A 20,597-nucleotide genomic window follows, 5' to 3' on the forward strand; every position below is an offset into this window, starting at 1 on the left:
CTCGGGCTGGAAGGCCCCTCTGGTCTCCTGCCACCGCTTGCTGCCGGTGCTCTTTCAGAGAGACTGTGGAAGAAAAAGATTGTTTCCTCTGGTCATTTTGGATGAAAATAACTGTCCCAGTCATCCCATGGACAACTGTGACCATGTTAGAAGCATGGCCAAGTAGCAGTCTTACAAATGTTTGTCTGTTAAAGAATCCTTCATGTTGAGAGCAATCCCCCAAATGATCTTCTTGCTGATCTCACAGATGCAGCAGTGAGTAGTGGCATGAAGCGAGATCTTGATTCCCTGCCCAGGAATTGAACATGGGGAGCCTGGATGAAAACCAGGAATCCTAGGCACCACACCCCCTGGCTTTTGCCCCCAGTGAAATGCATTTCTCACGGAGGCAAAAACTGTAAAAAGAGGCACAAAGTTTATTAGTAGAGACATAGCAGAACAACAAGTGGGAGAGCACACAGAGAAACTGTTAAGAGAGAAGCAGGGCAGAGATGCACACCCAGAGAGCAAGGGTGTGGGCGTCCCCCTAATGAGGAGGAACGCAGTGAAGAGGCGGGTAAGTCATTTATACAGGGCAGTTCTTCCGGGTCTCTGTTTACCTCTGGCCAATTATCTGGTTTCTTTTTCCACACCTGACCTGCCCTAGGACCCTCCCCACATGCTTGCGCAACTTTTTTCCAAGATGCATTCCAGCCCAGAGGCCTATGGGACGGCCTTAGCATCACCTATTATGGGGTGGCGCCCCCTCCTTTTTGACCCCCAAAGAGCCTTTCTGTGCATGTGCAATGTTTCCCTTGCCCCAAGGATGGGCAATGTATGACCTCTTGATCTTTTAACAGGGTTTAGCCCCTCTTTGTCCCTGCCATAAAAGTGTCCAGTGTTCAGTTATCTACCCCATTCCTGTTGTTGTTTCTTATATTGAAGTGCAGATCTCAAAATATAGATAGGACTCTGGTCATAAATATGTAGTCCAGAGCCCGTTTGTCTCTTGCCTCAGGAAATGTAAACAGGGAGCTGGTAATGAATGTCTGGCCTGGAGTCCATCTTCTTCTCACCCCAGGAAGTGTGAACAGCAGGCCAGTTGTAAATGTCTAGCCTGGAGCCCATCTTTCTCCTGCCTCATTGCCATAGTGATAATATCTGGTGCCAAAGAAGGTGGGAAGTGCTATGTACTCCAGCCCATTTGGCCAGTCTCAGTGCAGGTGGGATGGTCAAGGCTCTGAGAAGTCCTGCAGTAAGGAAAAGGATTGACTTTCTCCATCAAACTGACAACCTGGAATTAAAGAATTATCCAGCAATATCCTAAAATCACTTCATTTTCTTTCTAGATTGGTGGCGTCCATCAGCTCTAATCACGGAAAGTAAGTGTCACATTTTTCCACCTGACCCCCCGGGCATGGGTTTCCTGTCCCCAGGCGTGGCTGTCTATGCAGCTAATGCCGACACATGCATAGCCCACCTCAACCTGCACACACAGCCCACCCAGGCTGCCCCACCACGTCCTGCCCCGGCCCTCACCCACAGCCAGCGTGGAGCCTGCACACTCTCAACCTCACTCTCCCCTGCGTGGTAGATGACTTCTGTTTTAACTAAGGAGATCACCTTCCCCTTCTTTTTTCTGAATGAGATAAGTGATTCTCAAAATCATAGACCTCATGGCTTTTATTTCTTGGAGTATCTCCAAAGCTTTGGGAGAAAGAAGGGGGATAAAGAATAAACGGATAGTTTCACAAATAATCATGCTTTTACAAGTATTTTTTACCTCATGATATGGATGTAGTTCAGTAGGTTTCCATTGTTCTTAAGAAATGATATGGCTACTTTTCCTTGTCATTGTCTTCTCTTACCATCACTTTAAATAAATGCCCCTGTGATGAAGAATATTTTCATAAATAAATTTTGCATACCTCCTCAATATTTTTTAGGACAGAGATAGATTTACTGGCTAAATTTATATATATAGTGCCTTGTACATAGAATGTACTGAAGAAATACTAACTCTTATTACGTTAAACATTTTACCATCTTTGCTTTGTGTATGGTCAAATCACCATTAAGAATGTTTGTAAAATTACAGAACAATGAAAAGGATATATTAATCTCCTCACTCAGGTATTAAATATCAAATACCGAATTAATGATATAATTACAGCGACAGGTGCTTCACAGGGAAAGTTCAGTGTGCAGGGAGGCATATTAGCAGAGTCTTTACTTGCTCAAGGGATTAAGGGAAGTTCTTTACGAAGTGACACTTTTGCTGAGGCTTACAGGAGAAGCAGGTTCATTGGTAAAATGCCTTCCAGCCAGAAAGAATGCTTTGATGGTCTACGTGGGAAGGATCTTGGCTTTTCAAATGAGTGACAGGTGGCAACAGGAGGGATTGTGGGAGAGCTGGGTGAGGGAGGGCCAGATCCTTCAGAGCTTGTGTGCAGATTAAAACTCCTGGCTTTATGCTAAGGGCAGTGGGAGCTGCTGAAATGTTTTAAGCTAGGGAATTCCATAATCAGAAGTGTGTTTGCAGAAGATCACACGTATCTTTTCTGCCAAACTGCACTTCCCGAGGGCGGGAATTATGTCTGCTATTTTCATTATTGCATCCTTATTATCTAGCATTGTGTCTGGCATTCCATAAGTAGAAAGAATAGTGAACACATGAATGGATGGATGAATGTATAATTACTATTGGCATTCTGATGTATAGTCCATATATATATACGGGCGCACGCACACACACACACAAAGTACAGTATGCTTTTTACCCTGTTTTATAACATCCTTTTTCACTTGAGTATATAATAAATACTTTTTTGATGGTCTTAAAGTTAGCATTTTTATGGTACTGAAATTATTTCTACATCATAAAGTTTAATGGCTGCACAGTTTACGACTGTATGGATATACCATGATTTAGTTAAATAATGACAATTCATAGGACAAAAGAAGTAATTCTTTCTAACTGACTCTGAACAGCCTGCTACCAATAGACGCCTTGTCCCTAAGCATGTCCATGTGCTCTGATGATCTTCAGGGGGTGCACGGCTTGTTCAAGAATCAGCATAAGTTTGGGGTTTGAGAATGACATGAGTGAGTGCTCAGCAGAAAAGTAGCTTTTAGTATAACCTTGGGCCTGATGGAGGGGGTTCCCAGGTGGGAGTGAACATCTGAAGGAGGCTCCTTGGCAGGGTCTGGGAAGCTGTCTCTGGTGGGCTCCTGCTGCAGGGGCTCAAGTTCATCCCAGTGGTCCCTGGGGATTCAGGCTGTGGGCTTCCCCTCTTCCCACCTCCTTCCCAAGGCTGGGATCAGCCATTGAATTGCTGGGCCTTGTGCGGAACCCATCAGAGAACATGCGTAGCTCAGTCCACAGCCAAGGGTTCTATCAAACAGCCCCGTGGGGGTAAATGATGATGACCAGGCTCAGTCATGCCTGCCGGAAGGAGAACATTACCTTGAACTCAGAAGTCTTTCCCTGGAAGGATTCTGAACCTCGTTCGGTCCTCAGGACCTCTTCCTCTGGAAGACACAGGAGAGTGCATTTTCCCGTCTCCTTCCAGGAACTGAATCAGGATTGGCCCTGAGGCTGGTGAATGGAGGTGACAGGTGTCAGGGCCGGGTGGAGGTCCTGTACCAAGGTTCCTGGGGCACCGTGTGTGACGACAGCTGGGACACCAACGACGCCAACGTGGTCTGCAGGCAGCTGAGCTGTGGATGGGCCATATCGGCCCCAGGAAATGCCCGGTACGGTCAGGGCTCAGGGCCGATCGTCCTGGATGACGTGGGCTGCTCGGGGCACGAGAGCTACCTGTGGAACTGCCCTCACAGCCCCTGGAACACACACAACTGTGGACATAGCGAGGACGCCAGTGTCGTCTGCTCAGGTTGGTCTCACATAAGCTGGGTGTCCCTCTCTGGGGGTGTCGTTTCCTTCTGACATTCTGAATCACTTTTATAGCATTTTTACATTCCTCGCTTCCTTAAATCACCTCGTCTGTCTGCTAAGAATTAGTATGATCTTTTGACAAGCTGCCAGGCATGTAGCTGGTGAATAAGAACAAAGAACCAAACTGAAAGTGACTTAAAGCCTTTTTCTCCATGCCACACTGCAAGCCAGAGGCAAAAGAGGCTAGTTCGGTCACGATGTCTGTGAATGGAGGTCATGGCAGAGGACTGCAGGTGGCCCAGGGTTTGTTTCCTGAGTCCTGGACAGTAGCCCCTCCAGAGGACTGGGATACACTGTCTGGGTACCAGATCGGCCGTGTGCAAGGCAGTGACCCCTGTGTGGCCTGCCAGGCACAGCCTTGTCACCACCGAGAGTTGAGCCTGACAGATCTCACACGGGATTTGGACATTGAACTGGACCCCTCAGTCTTGCTTCCTCAGTGAGCCCATAAATCCTGTGACGCTGATGACTGGTTTGGGTCCACTCGGTCATCTAGACACAGAGCTAATCCCCTTGACATTGGAAATAAGGGATGCTGGGCTGCCTGGACCTCTCAGGAGGAGCATCTTTGGGGGGCTGAGGATGGCAGAGGTCCCACCCCGCGTGGCAGGGCACAGGCATGGACTGAGCGTCTCACCTGCTCAGCGTCGACCCCCTTTGCCCCTGTGGTGCCCCTTCTGTGCAAGGTGTCTGATCTGCCTTCTCTCTCTCCCAGCTGCCAGGCCCCAGTCCACGCTCCTGCCAGGTGAGTCCTGCTGCCCCTTGACTCCGGGGTGTCCCCTCCCTCCCCACTCACCTCCACAGACACCAACCAGGAGCCCCAGGCAGGGCGAGTGGACGTTTGCCACTTCTCAGTACCTGCCCTGGTCACTCTAGAGCGAGCAGACGCTTCCAGAGGAGCCATAGCACAAGGATCCTCGGGTCTGGCTCAGAGATTTAAGGACATTGTGGCTACACAGTGTCTCCCCAGAGCTTTGGGCGACAAGGAGGCCTGTCCTGCGCTCAACAATGCTTGAAAGCATTGTCTAGACCGAGAGTTATGTGTGTGGGGAGAACCGGGCTGTTTCAGGTCCCACACCCCCGCGGAGTCCAAAAGGGATACTTTCACCAGGGAGCCCTCAGTCAGGAGAGCGTGCTAATCGCTCCTGTGGAGTGTTGCGCCTGATCGCCGTGCCGTGGACAGTTGAGGGCCTGATCTGGCTCACGGCCAGCTCTCAGCAAAGGCCTCTTCCTCCCCCAGGCAGTGGAGATTCTCAGACCCCACTTTACCTGATGTGAGTGACAGGTCACTAGAGCAACCCTGACTGTAGACACCTTCTCTCTAATCCTGCTGTGTTTTCCCTTCAGGCTGGTGGACGCCCACAACTCCTGCCGACGGTAAGCATGGCTTGGGTCCTGCAAAACACTCCACTCCTCAGGCCTGGGTGCAATTCCTGACTTGGTTTGAGCCTCTGAGCTCAGCGCCTCATCTGCTGTGGAGGGTTCCCTTCGCGTGCCAGAGTTATGGAAAAACTTCACCTCCCACTTGTGGCATATGTTACTCAGAATGCTTTTGTTGCCAAGCGATAGGATCCCAACTGAGACTCTCTTGAGTTGCGGATGGGGATGGGGGACGCAATGACTTCCATAGGTCAGTGGTAGGATGGTCTTCAGGTAGAGTTGGATCCAGAAGTTCCAGTACAGCTTCTCCCCTGCACTTTTATTACCTCTATTTTCTAATGTTTATAAACTTCACTGTCAGCTTGCTTCCTGCCAAGGGGCAGTTGTTAGCCACAGGTCTACAGCCCAGGAGGGGAGAGAGTCTGGTTTTTTTCTAGCTCTTCAGCCAGCAAGCCGTGGAAGGACTCTGAACAGCCAGCTACCAATAGATGCCTTGTCCCTAAGCATGTCCATGTGCTCTGATGATTTTCAGTGGGTGCACGGCTTCTTCAAAAGTCAGCATAAGTTTGGGGTTTGAAAATGACATGAGTTAGTGTGCACCGAAAAGGAGTTTTTAGTATAACCTTGGTCCTGATGGAGTGGGTGCCCATGTGGGAGTGAACATCTGAAGGAGGCTCCTTGGCGGGGTCTGGGAAGCTGTCTCTGGTGGGCTCCTGCTGCAGGGGCTCAAGTTCATCCCAGTGGTCCCTGGGGATTCAGGCTGTGGGCTTCCCCTCTTCCCACCGCCTTCCCAAGGCTGGGAGCAGCCACCGAATTGCTGGGCCTTGTGCGGAACCCATCAGAGAAAAAGTGTAGCTCAGTCCACAGCCAAGGGTTGTATCAAACAGCCCCGTGGGGCTAAATGATGATGACCAGGCTCAGTCATGCCTGCCGGAAGGAGAACATTACCTTGAACTCAGAAGTCTTTCCCTGGAAGGATTCTGAACCTCGTTCGGTCCTCAGGACCTGTTCCTTCGGAAAACTCAGGAGAGTGCATTTTCCCGTCTCCTTCAGGAACTGAATCAGGATTGGCCCTGAGGCTGGTGAATGGAGGTGACAGGTGTCAGGGCCGGGTGGAGGTCCTGTACCAAGGTTCCTGGGGCACCGTGTGTGACGACAGCTGGGACACCAACGACGCCAACGTGGTCTGCAGGCAGCTGGGCTGTGGCCGGGCCACGTCGGCCCCAGGAAGTGCCCGGTACGGTCAGGGCTCAGGGTCGATCGTCCTGGATGACGTGGGCTGCTCGGGGCACGAGAGCTACCTGTGGAACTGCCCTCACAGTGGCTGGAACACACACAACTGTGGACACGGCGAGGACGCCAGTGTCGTCTGCTCAGGTTGGTCTCAAATAAGCTGGGTGTCCCTCTCTGGGGGTGTGGTTTCCTTCTGACACTCTGATCTCCTCTAAGAGCATTTTCTACATTTCTCGCTCTCTTAAATCACGTTGTCTCTCTGCTAAGAATTAGTGTGAGCTTTTTGACAAGCTGTCAGGCGTGTAGCTGGTGAATGAGAACAAAGAACCAAACTGAAAGTGACTTGAAGCCTTTTTTCTCCATGTCACAGTGCAAGCCAGAGGCAAAAGAGGCTAGTTCTGAGCTTCCCCGGTGGCGCAGTGGTTGGGAGTCTGCCTGCCGATGCAGGGTACATGGGTTCATGTCCCAGGCCGGGAAGATCCCACATGCCACGGAGCGGCTGGGCCTGTGAGTCATGGCCGCTGAGCCTGTGCGTCCGGAGCCTGTTGCTCCGCAACGGAGGAGGCCACAACAGTGAGAGGCCCGCGTGCCGCCGAAGAAAAAAAAAAAAAAAAAAAAAAAAAACAGGCTAGTTCTGTCACGAGGTCTGTGAATGGAGGTCATGGTCTAGGACTGCAGGTGGCCCAGGGTTTGGTTCTTGAGGCCTGGATGGTAGCCCCTCCAGGGAACTGGGATGCAGTGTCTGGGCACCAGGTCTGTCGTCTGCAGGGCAGTGGCCCTTGTGTGGCCTGCCAGGCACAGCCTTGTCACCACCTACAGTCGAGCCTGACAGATCTCACACGGGATTTGGACCTGGAGCTGGACCTCTCAGTCTTGCTTCCTCAGTGAGCCCATAAATGCTGTGAGGCTGATGACCAGTTTGGGTCCACTCGGTCATCTAGACACAGAGCTAATCCCCTTGACATTGGAAATAAGGGATGCTGGGCTGCCTGGACCTCTCAGGAGGAGCACCTTTGGGGGATGAGATGGCAGAGGTCCCACCCCGCATGGCGGGGCACAGGCATGGACTGAGCGTCTCACCTGCTCAGCGTCGTCCCCCTTTGCCCCTGTGGTGCCCCTTCTGTGCAAGGTGTCTGATCTGCCTTCTCTCTCTCCCAGCTGCCAGGCCGCAGTCCACGCTCCTGCCTGGTGAGGCCTGGTGCCTCTTGACTCCGGGGTGTCCCCTCCCTCCCCACTCACCTCCACAGACTCCAACCAGGAGCCCCACGAGCCCTAGAGGGACTCTGAACAGCCTGCTACCAATAGATGCCTTGTCCCTAAGCATGTCCATATGCTCTGATGATTTTCAGTAGGTGCACGGCTTCTTCAAAAGTCAGCATAAGTTTGGGGTTTGAAAATGACATGAGTTAGTGTGCACCGAAAAGTAGTTTTTAGTATAACCTTGGTCCTGATGGAGTGGGTGCCCATGTGGGAGTGAACATCTGAAGGAGGCTCCTTGGCGGGGTCTGGGAAGCTGTCTCTGGTGGGCTCCTGCTGCAGGGGCTCAAGTTCATCCCAGTGGTCCCTGGGGATTCAGGCTGTGGGCTTCCCCTCTTCCCACCGCCTTCCCAAGACTGGGAGCAGCCACCGAATTGCTGGGCCTTGTGCGGAACCCATCAGAGAAAAAGTGTAGCTCAGTCCACAGCCAAGGGTTGTATCAAACAGCCCCGTGGGGCTAAATGATGATGACCAGGCTCAGTCATGCCTGCCGGAAGGAGAACATTACCTTGAACTCAGAAGTCTTTCCCTGGAAGGATTCTGAACCTCGTTCGGTCCTCAGGACCTGTTCCTTCGGAAAACACAGGAGAGTGCATTTTCCCGTCTCCTTCCAGGAACTGAATCAGGATTGGCCCTGAGGCTGGTGAATGGAGGTGACAGGTGTCAGGGCCGGGTGGAGGTCCTGTACCAAGGTTCCTGGGGCACCGTGTGTGACGACAGCTGGGACACCAACGACGCCAACGTGGTCTGCAGGCAGCTGGGCTGCGGCTGGGCCACGTCGGCCCCATTAAATGCCTGGTATGGTCAGGGCTCAGGGCCAATTGTCCTGGATGACGTGGGCTGCTCTGGGCACGAGAGCAACCTGTGGAACTGCCCTCACAGCCCCTGGAACACACACAACTGTAGGCACAGTGAGGACGCCAGTGTCGTCTGCTCAGGTTGGTCTCAGATAAGCTGGGTGTCCCTCTCTGGGGGTGTGGTTTCCTTCTGACACTCTGATCTCCTCTCAAGGCATTTTGTACATTTCTCGCTTCCTTAAAACACCTTGTCTCTCTGCTAAGAATTAGTGTGAGCTTTTTGACAAGCTGTCAGGCGTGTAGCTGGTGAATGAGAACAAAGAACCAAACTGAAAGTGACTTGAAGCCTTTTTTCTCCATGCCACAGTGCAAGGCAGAGGCAAAAGAGGCTAGTTCTGTCACGAGGTCTCTGAATGGAGGTCATGGCCTAGGAGTGCAGGTGGCCCAGAGTTTGGTTCCTGAGTCCTGGATGGTAGCCCCTCCAGGGAACTGGGATGCACTGTCTGGGTACCACATCGGCCGTGTGCGTGGCAGTGGCCCCTGGGTGGTGGTGACAAACTTGTCATCACCTACAGTTGGGCTGGACAGATCTCACACGGGATTTGGACCTGGAGCTGGACCCCTCAGTCTTGCTTCCTCAGTGAGCCCATAAATGCCGTGAGGCTGATGACCGGTTTGGGTCCACTCGGTCATCTAGACACTGAGCTAATCCCCTTGACATTGGAAATAAGGGATGCTGGGCTGCCTGGACCTCTCATGAGGAGCACCTTTGGGGGATGAGATGGCAGAGGTCCCACCCCGCATGGCGGGGCACAGGCATGGACTGAGCGTCTCACCTGCTCAGCGTCGTCCCCCTTTGCCCCTGTGGTGCCCCTTCTGTGCAAGGTGTCTGATCTGCCTTCTCTCTCTCCCAGCTGCCAGGCCCCAGTCCACGTCCCTGCCAGGTGAGTCCTGCTGCCTCTTGACTCCGGGGTGTCCCCTCCCTCCCCACTCACCTCCACAGACTCCAACCAGGAGCCCGAGGAGGGGCGAGTGGACGTTTGCCACCTCTCAGTACCTGCCCTGGTCACTCTAGAGGGAGCAGACGCTTCCAGAGGAGCCATAGCAGAAGGATCCTCGGGTCTGGCTCAGAGATTTAAGGACATTGTGGCTACACAGTGTCTCCCCAGAGCTTTGGGTGACAAGGAGGCCTGTTCTGCGCTCAACAATGCTTGACAGCATTGTCTAGACCGAGAGTTATGTGTGTGGGGAGAACTGGGCTGTTTCAGGTCCCACACCCCCGCGGAGTCCAAAAGGGATACTTTCACCAGGGAGCCCTCAGTCAGGAGAGCGTGCTAATCGCTCCTGTGGAGTGTTGCGCTTCATCGCCGTGCCGTGGACAGTTGAGGGCCTGATCTGGCTCACGGCCAGCTCTCAGAAAAGGCCTCTTCCTCCCCCAGGCAGTGGAGATTCTCAGACCCCACTTTCCCTGATGTGAGTGACAGGTCACTAGAGCAACCCTGACTGTAGACACCTTCTCTCTAATCCTGCTGTGTTTTTCCTTCAGGCTGGTGGACGCCCACAACTCCTGCCGATGGTAAGCGTGCCTTGGGTCCTGCAAAACACTCCACTCCTCAGGCCTGGGTGCAGTTCCTGACTCTTGGTTTGAGCCTCTGAGCTCAGCGCCTCACCTACTGTGGAGGGTTCCTTTCGCGTGCCAGAGTTATGGAGAAACTTCACCTCTCACTTGTGGCATACGTTACTCAGAATGCTTTTGTTGCCAAGCGATAGGATCCCAACTGAGACTCTCTTGAGTTGGGGGTGGGGGTGGGGGACGCAATGACTTCCATAGGTCAGTAGTAGGATGGTCTTCAGGTAGAGTTGGATCCAGAAGTTCCAGTACAGCTTCTCCCCTGCATTTTTATTACCTCTATTTTCTAATGTTTATAAACTTCACTGTCAGCTTGCTTCCTGCCAAGGGGCAGTTGTTAGCCACAGGTCTACAGCCCAGGAGGGGAGAGAGTCTGGTTTTTTTCTAGCTCTTCAGCCAGCAAGCCGTGAAAGGACTCTGAACAGCCTGCTACCAATAGATGCCTTGTCCCTAAGCATGTCCATGTGCTCTGATGATTTTCAGTGGGTGCACGGCTTCTTCAAAAGTCAGCAAAAGTTTGGGGTTTGAAAATGACATGAGTTAGTGTGCACCGAAAAGTAGTTTTTTGTATAACCTTGGTCCTGATGGAGTGGGTGCCCATGTGGGAATGAGCTTCTGAAGGAGGTTCCTTGGCGGGGTCTGGGAAGCTGTCTCTGGTGGGCTCCTGCTGCAGGGGCTCAAGTTCATCCCAGTGGTCCCTGGGGATTCAGGCTGTGGGCTTCCCCTCTTCCCACCTCCTTCCCAAGGATTGGATCAGCCACTCAATTGCTGGGCCTTGTGGGGAACCCATCAGAGAACATGCGTAGCTCAGTCCACAGCAGAGGGTTGTATCAAACAGCCCCGTGGGGATAAATGATGACCAGGCTCAGTCAGGTCCTCCAGAAGGAAAACATTACCTTGAACTCAGAAGTCTTTACCTGGATGGATTCTGAATCTCGTTCGGTCCTCAGGACCTGTTCCTTCGGAAGACACAGGAGAGTGCATTTTCCCATCTCCTTCCAGGAACTGAATCAGGATTGGCCCTGAGGCTGGTGAATGGAGGTGACAGGTGTCAGGGCCGAGTGGAGGTCCTGTACCGAGGCTCCTGGGGCACCGTGTGTGACGACGGCTGGGACACCAACGACGCCGACGTGGTCTGCAGGCAGCTGGGCTGTGGCCGGGCCACGTCGGCCCCAGGAAGTGCCCGGTACGGTCAGGGCTCAGGGCCGATCGTCCTGGATGACGTGGGCTGCTCGGGGCACGAGCGCTACCTGTGGAGCTGCCCTCACAGTGGCTGGAACACACACAACTGTGGACACGGCGAGGACGCCAGTGTCGTCTGCTCAGGTTGGTCTCAGATAAGCTGGGTGTCCCTCTCTGGGGGTGTGGTTTCCTTCTGACACTCTGATCTCCTCTCAAGGCATTTTCTACATTTCTTGCTTCCTTAAATCACCTTGTCTCTCTGCTAAGAATTAGTATGAGCTTTTGACAAGCTGCCAGGTATGTAGCTGGTGAATTGGAGCAAAGAACCAAACTGAAAGTGACTTGAAGCCTTTTTTCTCCATGCCACAGTGCAAGTCAGAGGGAAAAGAGACTAGTTCTGTCACGAGGTCTCTGAATGGAGGTCATGGCCTAGGAGTGCAGGTGGCCCAGAGTTTGGTTCCTGAGTCCTGGACAGTAGCCCCTCCAGGGAACTGGGATGCACTGTCTGCACACCAGGGCTGTCGTGTGCAGGGCAGTGACCCCTGTGTGGCCTGCCAGGCACAGCCTTGTCACCACCTACAGTCGAGCCTGACAGATCTCACACGGGATTTGGACCTGGAGCTGGACCTCTCAGTCTTGCTTCCTCAGTGAGCCCATAAATGCCATGAGGCTGATGACCGGTTTGGGTCTACTCGGTCATCTAGACACAGAGCTAATCCCCTTGACGTTGGAAATAAGGGATGCTGGGCTGCCTGGACCTCTCAGGAGGAGCACCTTTGGGGGATGAGATGGCAGAGGTCCCACCCCGCATGGCGGGGCACAGGCATGGACTGAGCGTCTCACCTGCTCAGCGTCGTCCCCCTTTGCCCCTGTGGTGCCCCTTCTGTGCAAGGTGTCTGATCTGCCTTCTCTCTCTCCCAGCTGCCAGGCCGCAGTCCACGCTCCTGCCTGGTGAGGCCTGGTGCCTCTTGACTCCGGGGTGTCCCCTCCCTCCCCACTCACCTCCACAGACTCCAACCAGGAGCCCCACGAGCCCTAGAGGGACTCTGAACAGCCTGCTACCAGTAGACGCCTTGTCCCTAAGCATGTCCATGTGCTCTGATGATTTTCAGGGGGTGCACGGCTTGTTCAAGACTCAGCATAAGTTTGGGATTTGAGAATGACATGAGTGAGTGCTCAGCAGAAAAGTAGTCTTTAGAATAACCTTGGTCCTGATGGAGTGGGTGCCCATGTGGGAGTGATCATCTGAAGGAGGCTCCTTGGCGGGGTCTGGGAAGCTGTCTCAGGTGGGCTCCTGCTGCAGGGGCTCAAGTTCATCCCAGTGGTCCCTGGGGATTCAGGCTGTGGGCTTTGCTTCTTCCCACCTCCTTCTCAAGGCTGGGATCAGCCACTCAATTGCTGGGCCTTGTGGGGAACCCACCAGAGAACATGCGTAGCTCAGTCTACAGCTAAGGGTTCTATCAAACAGCCTCGCGTGGATAAATGATGATGACCAGGCTCAGTCAGGTCCTCCGGAAGCAGAACATTACCTTGAACTCAGAAGTCTTTCCCTGGAAGGATTCTGAATCTCGTTCGGTCCACACGACCTGTTCCTTCGGCAGACACAGGAGAGTGCATTTTCCCGTCTCCTTCCAGGAACTGAATCGGGATTGGCCCTGAGGCTGGTGAATGGAGGTGACAGGTGTCAGGGCCGGGTGGAAGTCCTGTACCGAGGCTCCTGGGGCACCGTGTGTGACGACGGCTGGGACATCAACGACGCCGACGTGGTCTGCAGGCAGCTGGGCTGTGGCCGGGCCACATCGGCCCCAGGAAGTGCCCGGTATGGTCAGGGCTCAGGGCCGATCGTCCTGGATGACGTGGGCTGCTCGGGGCACGAGAGCTACCTGTGGAGCTGCCCTCACAGTGGCTGGAACTCACACAACTGTGGACACGGCGAGGACGCCAGTGTCGTCTGCTCAGGTTGGTCTCAGATAAGCTGGGTGTCCCTCTCTGGGGGTGTGGTTTCCTGCTGACACTCTGATCCCCTCTCAGAGCATTTTCTACATTTCTCGCTTCCTTAAATCACCTTGTCTCTCTGCTAAGAGTTAGTATGAGCTTTTTGACAAGCTGCCAGGTATGTAGCTGGTGAATTGGAGCAAAGAACCAAACTGAAAGTGACTTGAAGCCTTTTTTCTCCATGCCACAGTGCAAGGCAGAGGCAAAAGAGGCTAGTTCTGTCACGAGGTCTCTGAATGGAGGTCATGACCTAGGAGTGCAGGTGGCTGAGGGTTTGGTTCCTGAGTCCTGGACGGTAGCCCCTCCAGGGAACTGGGATTCTCTGTATGGGCGCCATGTCTGTCATGTGCAGGGCTGTGGCCTCTGTGTGTCCTGCCAGGCACAGCTTTGTCATCACCTACGGTCAGGCCGGACCGATCACACATGGGATTTGGATCTGGACCTCAGTCTTGCTCCCTCAGTGCGCCCATAAATGCTGTGAGGCTTTTGACTGGTTTGGGTCCACTCGGTCCTCTAGACACAGAGCTGATGACCTTGACGTTGGAAATACATGATGTTGGGCTGCCTGGACCCTTTGGTCTGGCTGACTGTAGAGCAGTTCCACAGCAGTTTGAACTCTCACAACTGTGGGCACCACACGGCCGCCAGTTTTATCTGCTCAGCTTGGCTTCCAAGTCATTGAGCTTCTATTTTAGTGCATTTTTTTCCAGAAAAGGGCTCTTTGTGCTGGGCTCCCCTCACTCTGAACTTCCCTGAAGGATGGGCAGTTTCCCTGAATGTATCACCCATATACCTTGGTCCCTGAATGTCTTGGGTCTGGTGTAGCACCTTCCTTAGTGGACCACCAGGGCAGAGATGGGTGAATACAGGTTGCAACAACAAATTCCCTAGAAACCATTTTTATTGTGGAGCCTGATGTATGAGTTTGAGGTTTGCTCTTCAGCTCTCCTGGACAACTCCCATGGTGCCCTTCTCACGCCCTGGAGGGTAGGGGCCAGGCACTCAGCATCTCTCTCTCAGGAACCTGATGGGTGTGTTTCAGCACATACTGGGTGCTGAGGCTGATCATGTTTCCTCTTTCTTGCAGGCGCAGAAATCAACTACACTACCCCAGGTGAGTCACTGCAGCCCAACCCAAGACTCCTCTCCAGAATTCTCCCCTCTCAGGTGTCCAGAAGGAGGAGAAGTGCAGCCTCCTCCTATGGAGTGCTTTCCACTGAGGACTCTGGAAGCTGTTTTAGTGATAAGCTGAGTCCCCCAAACTATGGCTGTTACTCACCTCTGGCTGGAGGGCCCCTCTGGTCTCCTGCCACCGCTTGCTGCCAGTGCTCGTTCAGAGACGCTGTGGGGGAAGAGGTTTGGTTTTCTCGTTGTTTCCAATGAAAATAACTCCTAGTCATTCCATAGAGAACTGTGACCATGCTAGAAACATGGCCAAGGAACACTCCTACAAACGTTTGTCTGTTAAAGAATGCTTCACGTTGAGAGCAATCCCTCAAATATCTTTATGATACAGAGAAAATATCTGGCGCTAATATGTTGGGAAGTGCTACATACTCCGACCCTTTCTGGCCAGCCACAGTGTAAATTGGAATAGTCAAGGCCCTGAGAAGTCCTGCAGCAAGGAAAAGGATTTATTTTCTCCATCAAACTGATGACCATGGAATTAAAAAATGATCCAGCAGTATCCTAAAATCACTTCATTTTCTTTCTTGATTGGTGGCACCCATCCACTCCAACCACTCAGAGTAACTATCATATTCTTCCACCTGACCGAGAGGGCATGGATTTCTTCTCCCCAGCCTTGGCTGCTGGTCCCCGAGCTGCAGTCATGGTGCTCACTCTCCAAAGAGTTTGCCTCTCCTGCCTTTCCTGGCACGTGGCATCGCCTGCAGCTGATGTCCCAGTCCCAGGAGGGCTGGGCCTCTCTTTAGGCTCCTCTTTACCCTTTAGTAGCTTGGCCAGCCTAAGATTCGGATCTCTGGTCAGTCCCTAGGCGAGGCTGCCCTCCTCCCCCGTGAAGACCCCACCCCTCCCCTTGGACACTAGACCCCGGTCAGTGCTGGCTGGCTGGAGCCTGCTTCATCTCTGAGCTCGGTGTGTAATCAGCAAGAGCTCCTGACTGGCTGCTCTTGAGCTGCTGCTGAACTCCCCCTCTGCCCCCCACCCCTGAGACCTTTCCTCTCCGTCCCCACCCTCCCCTCCTCACCACCTGGCTTCCTGAAGCAGCAGCAGCTTCCGGCTGCCCCTCCCCTCTGATCCATTCTCTGCAGTGCAGCTAGGGGCATCTTCACGAGATGCCAAGGTCAGTCCCAGTCTCGGGGACGGACTCATTCCTCAGGAAATGGACACCAAGGTTGTCAGAACAAATTCCCCCAAACATTTTTTTGTGTGTAGACTGATATCTGAGGTTGAAGTTTCCTATTCAGCTCTCCTGGACAACTCCCAGGCCGCCTTTCTCAGGCCACAGAGGGGCTGGGCATTCAGCATCTCTCTCTTGGGAACCTGATGGGTTTCTTGCAGTGCCTTCTGGGTGCTGAGGCTGATCGTGTTTCCTCTTTCTTGCAGGCCCAGAAATCAAATCCACTACCCGAGGTGAGTCATTGCAGCCTAACCCAGCAAGGCTCCTCTCTGGAATTCTGCCCTCTCAGGTTTCCAGAAATAGAAGGAGAAAAGCATGCTCCTCCTGGGGAGTGATTTCCCTCTGAGGACTCTGGAATCCGTTTCAGTGACCAGCCGAATTTCCAAGACCATGGCTGTCACTCATCTCGGGCTGGAAGGCCCCTCTGGTCTCCTGCCACCGCTTGCTGCCGGTGCTCTTTCAGAGAGACTGTGGAAGAAAAAGATTGTTTCCTCTGGTCATTTTGGATGAAAATAACTGTCCCAGTCATCCCATGGACAACTGTGACCATGTTAGAAGCATGGCCAAGTAGCAGTCTTACAAATGTTTGTCTGTTAAAGAATCCTTCATGTTGAGAGCAATCCCCCAAATGATCTTCTTGCTGATCTCACAGATGCAGCAGTGAGTAGTGGCATGAAGCGAGATCTTGATTCCCTGCCCAGGAATTGAACATGGGGAGCCTGGATGAAAACCAGGAATCCTAGGCACCACACCCCCTGGCTTTTGCCCCCAGTGAAATGCATTTCTCACGGAGGCAAAAACTGTAAAAAGAGGCACAAAGTTTATTAGTAGAGACATAGCAGAACAACAAGTGGGAGAGCACACAGAGAAACTGTTAAGAGAGAAGCAGGGCAGAGATGCACACCCAGAGAGCAAGGGTGTGGGCGTCCCCCTAATGAGGAGGAACGCAGTGAAGAGGCGGGTAAGTCATTTATACAGGGCAGTTCTTCCGGGTCTCTGTTTACCTCTGGCCAATTATCTGGTTTCTTTTTCCACACCTGACCTGCCCTAGGACCCTCCCCACATGCTTGCGCAACTTTTTTCCAAGATGCATTCCAGCCCAGAGGCCTATGGGACGGCCTTAGCATCACCTATTATGGGGTGGCGCCCCCTCCTTTTTGACCCCCAAAGAGCCTTTCTGTGCATGTGCAATGTTTCCCTTGCCCCAAGGATGGGCAATGTATGACCTCTTGATCTTTTAACAGGGTTTAGCCCCTCTTTGTCCCTGCCATAAAAGTGTCCAGTGTTCAGTTATCTACCCCATTCCTGTTGTTGTTTCTTATATTGAAGTGCAGATCTCAAAATATAGATAGGACTCTGGTCATAAATATGTAGTCCAGAGCCCGTTTGTCTCTTGCCTCAGGAAATGTAAACAGGGAGCTGGTAATGAATGTCTGGCCTGGAGTCCATCTTCTTCTCACCCCAGGAAGTGTGAACAGCAGGCCAGTTGTAAATGTCTAGCCTGGAGCCCATCTTTCTCCTGCCTCATTGCCATAGTGATAATATCTGGTGCCAAAGAAGGTGGGAAGTGCTATGTACTCCAGCCCATTTGGCCAGTCTCAGTGCAGGTGGGATGGTCAAGGCTCTGAGAAGTCCTGCAGTAAGGAAAAGGATTGACTTTCTCCATCAAACTGACAACCTGGAATTAAAGAATTATCCAGCAATATCCTAAAATCACTTCATTTTCTTTCTAGATTGGTGGCGTCCATCAGCTCTAATCACGGAAAGTAAGTGTCACATTTTTCCACCTGACCCCCCGGGCATGGGTTTCCTGTCCCCAGGCGTGGCTGTCTATGCAGCTAATGCCGACACATGCATAGCCCACCTCAACCTGCACACACAGCCCACCCAGGCTGCCCCACCACGTCCTGCCCCGGCCCTCACCCACAGCCAGCGTGGAGCCTGCACACTCTCAACCTCACTCTCCCCTGCGTGGTAGATGACTTCTGTTTTAACTAAGGAGATCACCTTCCCCTTCTTTTTTCTGAATGAGATAAGTGATTCTCAAAATCATAGACCTCATGGCTTTTATTTCTTGGAGTATCTCCAAAGCTTTGGGAGAAAGAAGGGGGATAAAGAATAAACGGATAGTTTCACAAATAATCATGCTTTTACAAGTATTTTTTACCTCATGATATGGATGTAGTTCAGTAGGTTTCCATTGTTCTTAAGAAATGATATGGCTACTTTTCCTTGTCATTGTCTTCTCTTACCATCACTTTAAATAAATGCCCCTGTGATGAAGAATATTTTCATAAATAAATTTTGCATACCTCCTCAATATTTTTTAGGACAGAGATAGATTTACTGGCTAAATTTATATATATAGTGCCTTGTACATAGAATGTACTGAAGAAATACTAACTCTTATTACGTTAAACATTTTACCATCTTTGCTTTGTGTATGGTCAAATCACCATTAAGAATGTTTGTAAAATTACAGAACAATGAAAAGGATATATTAATCTCCTCACTCAGGTATTAAATATCAAATACCGAATTAATGATATAATTACAGCGACAGGTGCTTCACAGGGAAAGTTCAGTGTGCAGGGAGGCATATTAGCAGAGTCTTTACTTGCTCAAGGGATTAAGGGAAGTTCTTTACGAAGTGACACTTTTGCTGAGGCTTACAGGAGAAGCAGGTTCATTGGTAAAATGCCTTCCAGCCAGAAAGAATGCTTTGATGGTCTACGTGGGAAGGATCTTGGCTTTTCAAATGAGTGACAGGTGGCAACAGGAGGGATTGTGGGAGAGCTGGGTGAGGGAGGGCCAGATCCTTCAGAGCTTGTGTGCAGATTAAAACTCCTGGCTTTATGCTAAGGGCAGTGGGAGCTGCTGAAATGTTTTAAGCTAGGGAATTCCATAATCAGAAGTGTGTTTGCAGAAGATCACACGTATCTTTTCTGCCAAACTGCACTTCCCGAGGGCGGGAATTATGTCTGCTATTTTCATTATTGCATCCTTATTATCTAGCATTGTGTCTGGCATTCCATAAGTAGAAAGAATAGTGAACACATGAATGGATGGATGAATGTATAATTACTATTGGCATTCTGATGTATAGTCCATATATATATACGGGCGCACGCACACACACACACAAAGTACAGTATGCTTTTTACCCTGTTTTATAACATCCTTTTTCACTTGAGTATATAATAAATACTTTTTTGATGGTCTTAAAGTTAGCATTTTTATGGCACTGAAATTATTTCTACATCATAAAGTTTAATGGCTGCACAGTTTACGACTGTATGGATATACCATGATTTAGTTAAATAATGACAATTCATAGGACAAAAGAAGTAATTCTTTCTAACTGACTCTGAACAGCCTGCTACCAATAGACGCCTTGTCCCTAAGCATGTCCATGTGCTCTGATGATCTTCAGGGGGTGCACGGCTTGTTCAAGAATCAGCATAAGTTTGGGGTTTGAGAATGACATGAGTGAGTGCTCAGCAGAAAAGTAGCTTTTAGTATAACCTTGGGCCTGATGGAGGGGGTTCCCAGGTGGGAGTGAACATCTGAAGGAGGCTCCTTGGCAGGGTCTGGGAAGCTGTCTCTGGTGGGCTCCTGCTGCAGGGGCTCAAGTTCATCCCAGTGGTCCCTGGGGATTCAGGCTGTGGGCTTCCCCTCTTCCCACCTCCTTCCCAAGGCTGGGATCAGCCATTGAATTGCTGGGCCTTGTGCGGAACCCATCAGAGAACATGCGTAGCTCAGTCCACAGCCAAGGGTTCTATCAAACAGCCCCGTGGGGGTAAATGATGATGACCAGGCTCAGTCATGCCTGCCGGAAGGAGAACATTACCTTGAACTCAGAAGTCTTTCCCTGGAAGGATTCTGAACCTCGTTCGGTCCTCAGGACCTCTTCCTCTGGAAGACACAGGAGAGTGCATTTTCCCGTCTCCTTCCAGGAACTGAATCAGGATTGGCCCTGAGGCTGGTGAATGGAGGTGACAGGTGTCAGGGCCGGGTGGAGGTCCTGTACCAAGGTTCCTGGGGCACCGTGTGTGACGACAGCTGGGACACCAACGACGCCAACGTGGTCTGCAGGCAGCTGAGCTGTGGATGGGCCATATCGGCCCCAGGAAATGCCCGGTACGGTCAGGGCTCAGGGCCGATCGTCCTGGATGACGTGGGCTGCTCGGGGCACGAGAGCTACCTGTGGAACTGCCCTCACAGCCCCTGGAACACACACAACTGTGGACATAGCGAGGACGCCAGTGTCGTCTGCTCAGGTTGGTCTCACATAAGCTGGGTGTCCCTCTCTGGGGGTGTCGTTTCCTTCTGACATTCTGAATCACTTTTATAGCATTTTTACATTCCTCGCTTCCTTAAATCACCTCGTCTGTCTGCTAAGAATTAGTATGATCTTTTGACAAGCTGCCAGGCATGTAGCTGGTGAATAAGAACAAAGAACCAAACTGAAAGTGACTTAAAGCCTTTTTCTCCATGCCACACTGCAAGCCAGAGGCAAAAGAGGCTAGTTCGGTCACGATGTCTGTGAATGGAGGTCATGGCAGAGGACTGCAGGTGGCCCAGGGTTTGTTTCCTGAGTCCTGGACAGTAGCCCCTCCAGAGGACTGGGATACACTGTCTGGGTACCAGATCGGCCGTGTGCAAGGCAGTGACCCCTGTGTGGCCTGCCAGGCACAGCCTTGTCACCACCGAGAGTTGAGCCTGACAGATCTCACACGGGATTTGGACATTGAACTGGACCCCTCAGTCTTGCTTCCTCAGTGAGCCCATAAATCCTGTGACGCTGATGACTGGTTTGGGTCC

At 51.8% G+C, this 20,597-nt stretch overlaps 1 protein-coding gene across 1 annotated transcript in view; it reads left to right on the forward strand.

Annotated features, from left to right (window-relative positions):
- DMBT1 (deleted in malignant brain tumors 1) overlaps positions 1 to 20,597 on the forward strand; it is a gene marked incomplete at both ends in the record, with an annotated part of 73,860 nt that overhangs the window by 35,954 nt on the left and 17,309 nt on the right. The window contains 10 exons of the mRNA XM_082643805.1: positions 1,329 to 1,361; positions 3,552 to 3,875; positions 6,371 to 6,694; positions 9,519 to 9,548; positions 10,151 to 10,180; positions 13,052 to 13,375; positions 14,499 to 14,525; positions 15,980 to 16,006; positions 17,507 to 17,539; positions 19,730 to 20,053. Coding sequence (XP_082499931.1) covers positions 1,329 to 1,361; positions 3,552 to 3,875; positions 6,371 to 6,694; positions 9,519 to 9,548; positions 10,151 to 10,180; positions 13,052 to 13,375; positions 14,499 to 14,525; positions 15,980 to 16,006; positions 17,507 to 17,539; positions 19,730 to 20,053 — 1,476 coding nt within the window. The remainder of the gene's footprint in view (positions 1 to 1,328; positions 1,362 to 3,551; positions 3,876 to 6,370; positions 6,695 to 9,518; positions 9,549 to 10,150; positions 10,181 to 13,051; positions 13,376 to 14,498; positions 14,526 to 15,979; positions 16,007 to 17,506; positions 17,540 to 19,729; positions 20,054 to 20,597) is intronic.

The sequence above is a fragment of the Mesoplodon mirus genome (genome assembly GCF_964341445.2).
Source record: "Mesoplodon mirus genome assembly, chromosome: 2".
Lineage (NCBI taxonomy): Eukaryota > Metazoa > Chordata > Mammalia > Artiodactyla > Ziphiidae > Mesoplodon > Mesoplodon mirus.